Source organism: Mus musculus, chromosome 5 (genome assembly GCF_000001635.26).
Source record: "Mus musculus strain C57BL/6J chromosome 5, GRCm38.p6 C57BL/6J".
Lineage (NCBI taxonomy): Eukaryota > Metazoa > Chordata > Mammalia > Rodentia > Muridae > Mus > Mus musculus.
Window position 1 is genome coordinate 95,956,106 of NC_000071.6, and position 7,512 is coordinate 95,963,617.

Genomic DNA, 7,512 nt, shown 5'->3' on the forward strand with positions numbered 1-7,512 from the left:
AAGCCATTCCCTCCTGATTTCATAGTGACACAGGTACACCAAGATTCCCATTATCTCAGACAGTAAAACCAGGAGGCGGGAAAGTTTGGCAAAAAAAAGTCTACAGCTCAGTCAGCTTGATGATCTTATATGTGAAGGAGTGTCTGACAAATGTATAAATATTTACTGAGCACCGACCCAGGGTGAGCCTCCCTTGCAGGTGCCAGGGACATAATGAAATGATGATCCTGGTCCTGGTGTCATAAAGCTTATATTTGAACATATGGAAGAACTTGGCAGTCCTTTCACTATGAAAAGTGATCAAAGCCACGATCACTGTGGCTTAACGTAAGCATTTTTGGTATCAATACCACCAAGGAAAGAATTAGCCTACATCCTTATACAGTTTGCTATGGGTTCTTTGGTTAAAAGGAAGGTAGGTGGGTAATGGCCAGTGACCAAAACACTCCTAAAGAGTACCTTAGTGGCCTGGCAGGGGTTCAGAGGGAGACTGTCTCCCTAGCCTATTCTAGAACCTGGGTTTGATCTCTAGCACTAAAACAGACAGTCCTTGAGAGTTCTCCTCTTTTTTATTCACCCTCAAATCTCCACAGCATCCCTGACATTTTTAATCTGCATTTTTAAGAAGTGTTTGGTTATACTAACAGTGCTCCAAGGAAGATTCATAAATTTTGCAAGACGAATTTCTTCTTCTGTAAAGGCAAGCTCAGCAATATTTTGGGAGATTTGAAAACTGACATTGCAGCTGACCTAAGAAAGAGAGGGTCAGTGGGAGGGCCCTGGCTGGTATAAATAAATAGGAGTCTGGAGCTGGGAATGCACGCACAGACTCCGAGCTAAAGGTTGAACTCCACCTCCAGGCAGAATGAGGCTCAGCACAGCAACGCTGCTTCTCCTCCTGGCCAGCTGCCTCTCTCCAGGCCACGGTGAGAACTTTCACTTATGGTTTCCCTGGGCTTTAAACTGAAACCCTCCTCAGCACTTCTTTAATCAAAACTGGGAAGGCAGTCTTAACTAAAGGGGGTGAAAACATTCCATTGTTTCTAGATTTTTGAACTGTAAGATTTCTGGGGATTTGACTTTTTAAAAATGGAAGCTTTCAACATGTTAAGATGGCTCTTACTTAGAGAAGAGGTACAGGAGGGTGAGTGTTCGTGTGATGTATGTTTAGTGTGCTCATTGCTCAACTGTCAGCTCAGTGCCCCATGGGAAGACTTCTTTGCACAGCTCTTCTTCACTCTGCCTCTCCACGACACTCCTTCTCACCAAACCTTGGTCTTTCGAGCGCAGCACTCTGAGTATGGCTGCACATGGTAAGGCCTGGCACTCTGACTACAGCAGAGGTGAGAAGCTGACTTGCAGCCTATGTGGGAGTCTGTCTCTGGGTGTATAGAGAAGTACCTAACTAAGTGGCAAGATGTCCGTACAGCTGAAAGGGTGGATGTGTGGGCAGAAAGAAGCACTCAGGTTTACAGGATACATCTTTACTCTTAAGATGCTAAAATCCCCCCACCCCCAGGTTTCCTCTTCACATTTCTTCTTCTTCACACCTTGCCCATGAATCTTTCCCTGGTGGTGGTGGCAGCAAAGTTACCCCTTAGGAACTGCTCTGTCCCCGGCATCATTATAGAGTCTGTGTATCACACCAGTTCTGTGGTGTTCTAATTATTGTTTGCTGCTCAGCCCTTGAAACTGCAAATGCCTTGGGAACTTAACACTTTTATTCATAAAAAAGGATTTGATGAACACCTTTTGTTTGCTGGTTTGTTTTGTTCTGTTTTGGGAGACAAGGTCACTGGTGAGTGATTTTTGAACTTAAAAAAAAATCATCCTTTCTTGGTCTCTCAAATGCTTGAATTAGCCAGCATCAATTTCTTCTAAAACAAACAAACCAGCAAACTTAGATTTCATGAAAATGCATGAGATGAATTACCAATAAAGTGTCTATAACCAGTAAATATTGTAATTGAACATAGTCTTGAATGTTTATTATTGGTTCTCCTTTTGTAATAATTTATGACTAACATAAAAAGCCAAGATATTAAACATAAATGGAGAAGCATCCTCCATGTGTTTTCTTAGATAGAGATGTGGGGGAGGTGGACAGATGTGCTAAGAGAAAGTTCTCTGGGAGAGATGCTGGCTGTCTTCAAAGCCCTCTGGCAGGATCCGGTCCTGTTTTTTTGCACTGGGAGTAGAGATTAGTTGATTTCACACCACGTTAGATGTAACCAAGTTGTGTGCCTTTAAAGCATTATCAAGTCACCTGAGTGTCAATGTACCACTGTGACAGCCAATGAAGGTAGAGACTGCAAAAAGTTAAGTTCATTTCAACTAAGGTTTTAATAGAAAACATTTGAGAGGACTCAAGGCAAACCAGAAATCCATACGCTAAACACATTTGCAGCTATAAGAGCTGGCTTGAAATGTTTGACTCTTCAAATGCGATATAAAGAAATATGAATCATTCGGTTCTACGTCTATGTTCTTTGTCCAATGGGTTGAAGTGTCTGACTCTGTTCACAGGTATTCTGGAAGCCCATTACACAAACTTAAAATGTAGGTGTTCTGGAGTGATTTCAACTGTTGTCGGTCTAAACATCATAGATCGGATTCAAGTTACGCCCCCTGGGAATGGCTGCCCCAAAACTGAAGTTGTGTAAGTTTCAAGGAAAGAAAATTACATAATTTCTCTCTCCTAGAGAAAAAATCATATGGAATATATTTGCAACCAGCAAATTAGTATGGTAGCAAGAGTCTTAGAGACCAGCTAGATATCTGAAATGATTAACAAAAAAAATGAGGTATTTAAGTTTTGTTTTGTTTTGTTTTAGCAATCCAACTGAACCAAACTAGCAGGTACTGCCTTGAGAGCTCGTGTTCTTGCTTCATGGTTTATCTAATACATCAAGACACTGGTTTTTGTTTGAAGTCACACAAGTTAATATGCACAATCTTTTGGTTTCCTGTTGCTTGAAGACCTTACTTTTCCATTTCAGGGAGAAACCTTAATGCCATCTAGGAACTTGATAACTATTGCTAACAGTGTGGGTTCTAGAGTCAGAACTTTACAGAAATTCAAATAAACCTGCTGCATTGTATATTTGCTGTACAATCTTGGATACATTGTTTGAACTCTATGAGCTTCAAGCTCATCGTCAGACAGTGAGAAGGTTAATAGTTGTTCTAGCACAGAGCTTCTGGAAGGATGTCTTGAGATGACCATATTGCCTGTTACACTTCTCACATAGCACACAGTAAATACAACACTTGACAAAAGCCAACCATTATCTACACATGTTGGCTCTGCTGTTGATCAGTTTCTTACATCAGGAAAAGCCTCGACAAGTGGTGACTTGGAGGAAGGTCACTGAGACCAATTGGCTTTGAAACTTCTTCCATCTTAATATTTTTTTTTCAAATAGAATGTTTTCAAGTCAGTATTTTCTATATTCTATTTTGTTCCCTTGAGTTCAATGGACAAGCACATTTGAATGATACTGGGATATAGCTTTAGAAGTGATACAACTTTGGAGCCACTTGGATCTTGCTCCAACCCATATAAAGATTATCAACAAGACAGTTGCTTATGACATATGAAGTCTGTCAACTTTGGTTTCCAATAATAGTCTTCTTGTTCCTCAGGCCTCACACCACAAATCAATTTATTCCAGATTCAAAACTCAAATTTCACTCTTCTATAAATAATTATTTTCATAACCAATTCTCTTCATTATTAAACACACACATTTTATTTTTGTTTATTTCTCCCCAGGATCTGGACCAAGATGAAGAAAGTTATATGTGTGAATCCTCGTGCCAAATGGTTACAAAGATTATTAAGACATGTCCAAAGGTAAGTTAAGCATACCGTAAGCTTTCCTTAGTCAGCCAAGTTGGGGAATACTTTACAATTAGGAAAAGTTTGTAGGACAAATGCCTGTTCTGCTATTGTCACACATGGGCTAGAACGGGGCTGACTATTCCAACAGTTTAGTAAACTGAAGCTAGTGTGCACAGCAGCCATCATTTGATGCCACTAGAGGAAAGCTATGGTTTCCTGTGTGCATTTCTCTAAGTGTAACTTGTTTTTGTTTTTTATTCACAGCAAAAGTCTGTCTTCAACTCCCCAAGCTCCAGTGAGTAAGAGAAGAGCTGCCTGAAGCCACTATCATCTCAAAAGACACACCTGCACCTTTTTTTTTATCCCTGCTCTGAATTTTAGATATGTTCTTAGTTAAAGAATTTCCAAGAAAATAACTCCCCTCTACAAACAAACATGACTGTAGGTAAAACAAAGCAAAAACAAACAAGCAAACAAACAAACTAAAAAAAACCCAATCCTGCAGGAGCTGAGAGGGAATGCTCAAGCTCCGTTGCATACCCAACCCACATCCTTGTTCCTTAAGAAAGGCTATTTGAGAACAGGCATTTAGTGACAACCCACTTCAGATGCATGTGGTAATAGATCTGTTGTTTAATGTTAAACTATCCTAGATTGTCGAGGAATGAAAAACCTACATGTCAAATGTGAACTTGTAGCTCGTACTAACAAGAGGTTTGCGAGATGGACTTCAGTTATTTTGCACCCTTGTAAAACGCAGGCTTCCAAAATAGTCTCCAGAAGGTTCCTGGGAAGCTGGTGCAATGCCATCATGAGGTGGTGCAAAGCAGGTCTCCTTTAGAGAAAAGCTTCCTGGGGGAAACAGTCCTACTTTGAAAGGTTGCTTGTATAAGATTTATTGTCTTGCATTAAAACCAGTAACAATTGAAAGATCCTCAGCTTAAAGGTCCAGGCTCTTCAGCAGTATACAAATATATTCCTTTGCACTGTGACCCTGATGATCTATTTTTATTATTCATATCTTTCACACAGACAAAATACCAGCCTCTTGTATCAGATTCTTTAATGTTTCCTATTCATCTGGTGTCATTCAATAAATGTAATCAAATGTTTTGCTTATGACTGGTTCATTTTTTTTTATAGAAAACTTTCTCACATTGAGATGTCCTTCAGCTGTTCCCAAGGAGATGTAAGGTTCCAATCATGTTCATTTTTTTAACTGCAGATCAGAGTCCTTCACAGATGACCCCAAATTATGTCATCCATGAGAGCAGTTATACAGTGGGAACAGCTTGGCCCTGAGGCCTCTTTTCCCAAGCATGCTAAATGAGATTTCCTCCAGAGTTCAAACTTTTACTCAAACCCATTCGTACTGCCTGTTTACATGGATTCCCCAAATCTCCAATGTTTCATTTGACAAAGTGTTGCATTGATTTGACAAGCAGAGGACTCCAGTGCCATTCATTCCCAGCACTGCACTGAGGTCATAACCCTGCCTCTGCCTCTTGGCTTCCTCAGCTTCTCTCTGGTCTGTTCACATCACATCTGGCCCCTTCTTTCTTTTTGTCTTCATTTATGTTTTTTGTATGTGTGGGGTGGGTTGTTTGGTTTTTTATGGCTCTGTGCATGTGCTCATATGTAAGAGGGTGCACATGTGTATAGAACAAGTTCAACCCCCAAGATCACTCTTCAGGAGTCACCCATCTGATTTTTTTCAGACAGGATCTTTCACTGAACAGGGCATTCCCCAAGTAGGCTAGGCTGTCTGTGATGAACCTGTCTCCATTTCCTCCAGAGGAGTATGTGAGTTCTGGGCACCTGAACTCAGGTCTCCATAATTGAAGGACAAACATTGCACTCATTAGATTATTTCCCTTCCCCGATTCTCTTTTTATTTTAAGGTTTGTCTGTTGGTTTGTTTGCTTGCTTGCTTGCTTGTTTTGCTTTGTTTTTTGATGGGATCTCAGTCTGTAGCTTGGACTAGCCTGGAACTCACTTTATGTGTATCCCAGGCTGGCCTTGAATTTCAGCAGTCTTCCTGCCTCAGCCCCCTAGGGTGAGCCATAATGCTTGGCTTTCTTCTTTTACTTTTTAAAATGTTTTATTAAATATTTTGAGAAGGAATACAAGATACCTATAAATATTATATTCTCAGTCATCTATTATTTAACATTTTATTACAAATATGGAAAGGGGATATACACAATGTCATCACAATCTTACAATTAGTCAGTCAACGTTTAGAGATTGGGAATCAGGCTTCAGTTCTGTTAGGGCAGGTAGCTCAGTACATAGTCAGGATCCTCAGATAATCAGTGTCACCATTTCTCATGAGGCAGTTACTATTAACCATCCTGTTAGAGCTGGCAGAAATGGGGTACAGTAGAGGGCACCTCTTACACTACTATCTACATGAGTTAGATACCATCAGTAGAAACCAGGACAAATAGACAGTTCTTGCCTTCACTTACGTAACTAGTAAAAGACAAACCAGAATTTGAACCCTGGGCCACCTGACTCCTAAGTGAACGCTCTCCATCATTACATTAGACTCAAACTACATACAGATATATTTTCTGACTCCAGCCCCTTGACCTTCCCTCCTCTTCAGAGCCAGTCAAAGCCAGAGGTATGGCATGGTAAGAAGGGCTTAAGAGGACATGGGAAAGAAAAAGAGCCCCTGGTTCTCACCTGCATAAACCAGGTTTATCTCTCCTGCTGACTGAGCCAAGAATTTTGACATAGGTGACCAGAGGTTACTACATAGACACTGTATATAGAAAGTATACTTCCTTCTTAAAAATTCTACCAGGTTATTAGTATGACTCGTGAGCCACATTCAGGATAAAACGCATGCCTTAAACTCTTTTCACGACTTTTACAGGGCAAACCCCCTTGTATATGTCATTTTGATGACTATTTGGTCTCAGTCACATTTTCTCCTCATTTGTAAGCCTTCTCTGTACTTTCATAAATCACATATAATTTCATTAATTTTTTTCTTTTAATAAAGACAGGAGAGTAACACATCTTTTTCTTCTTCAGCCTTAGCTGTAGATCATCTCCTTTAAACAATGTAACTCCATAGCCACCCCCCCCAATCACATACACAGCTGATCCTGAAGCGCCTAGGGGGGTCCTCTCCCACACTCAGCCTCCTTCTGCATGTCTGTCCTTTCTCCTAAAGTGACTGTGCTTTGCGCTGACACATGCAGAAATTCTTCTCTGTGTCAAGTCAAGAATCCCAACTTGACTCTAGTGAAGGCATCTGAGACTCTAGGGGCTCCTCGGGCTGCATAGATGGAGCAACTGAGACTCTGGGGGAGCCTTAGCCTGCATAGATGGGATGCAGAGACCTTAGGGGCCCTCTTCGGGCTGCATAGATGGGGCTCTGGGGCCTGGGGGTGGGGGGCTCCTCAGGCTACAGGGACACAACATTGAACTCGAGAGGCTCTGAGAGGGACTCAGGCCTGTATAGTCAGCAACACTGAGCTGTGTTCCCTGCTGCTGGTGACATGACTACAGATTATGGTAATATACTGTATTTTTTTTTTTTTAGCTAAAAGCATTTTGAGTGTTATCATAAGGAAACAATAAATGCTTCAGGCAACTGATGAACATACCTCAATTTGAACCTCATGCAGTGTGTATACAACATGCAGCTCCCT

The 7,512-nt window shown here is 41.0% G+C and overlaps 1 protein-coding gene across 1 annotated transcript; it reads left to right on the plus strand.

The window, feature by feature from the left end:
- The first annotated feature begins 833 nt into the window (after nt 1–833).
- Nucleotides 834–4,963, plus strand: Cxcl13 (chemokine (C-X-C motif) ligand 13). The gene is made up of 4 exons (NM_018866.2): nt 834–926; nt 2,527–2,659; nt 3,776–3,856; nt 4,109–4,963. The coding sequence occupies exons 1-4, from the start codon at nt 866–868 to the stop codon at nt 4,161–4,163; spliced, it is 330 nt and encodes a 109-aa protein (NP_061354.1). The 5' UTR covers nt 834–865; the 3' UTR covers nt 4,164–4,963.
- Nucleotides 4,964–7,512: the final 2,549 nt, after the last annotated feature.

Excerpts from the sequence above, each read along its gene's own strand:
- Cxcl13 (NM_018866.2), top strand. The coding sequence starts at position 866 with ATGAGGCTCAGCACAGCAACGCTGCTTCTCCTCCTGGCCAGCTGCCTC. Across the intron at positions 927-2,526 it reads CTGCCTCTCTCCAGGCCACG|GTATTCTGGAAGCCCATTAC; the intron begins GTGAGAACTTTC and ends CTCTGTTCACAG. Across the intron at positions 2,660-3,775 it reads TGCCCCAAAACTGAAGTTGT|GATCTGGACCAAGATGAAGA; the intron begins GTAAGTTTCAAG and ends ATTTCTCCCCAG.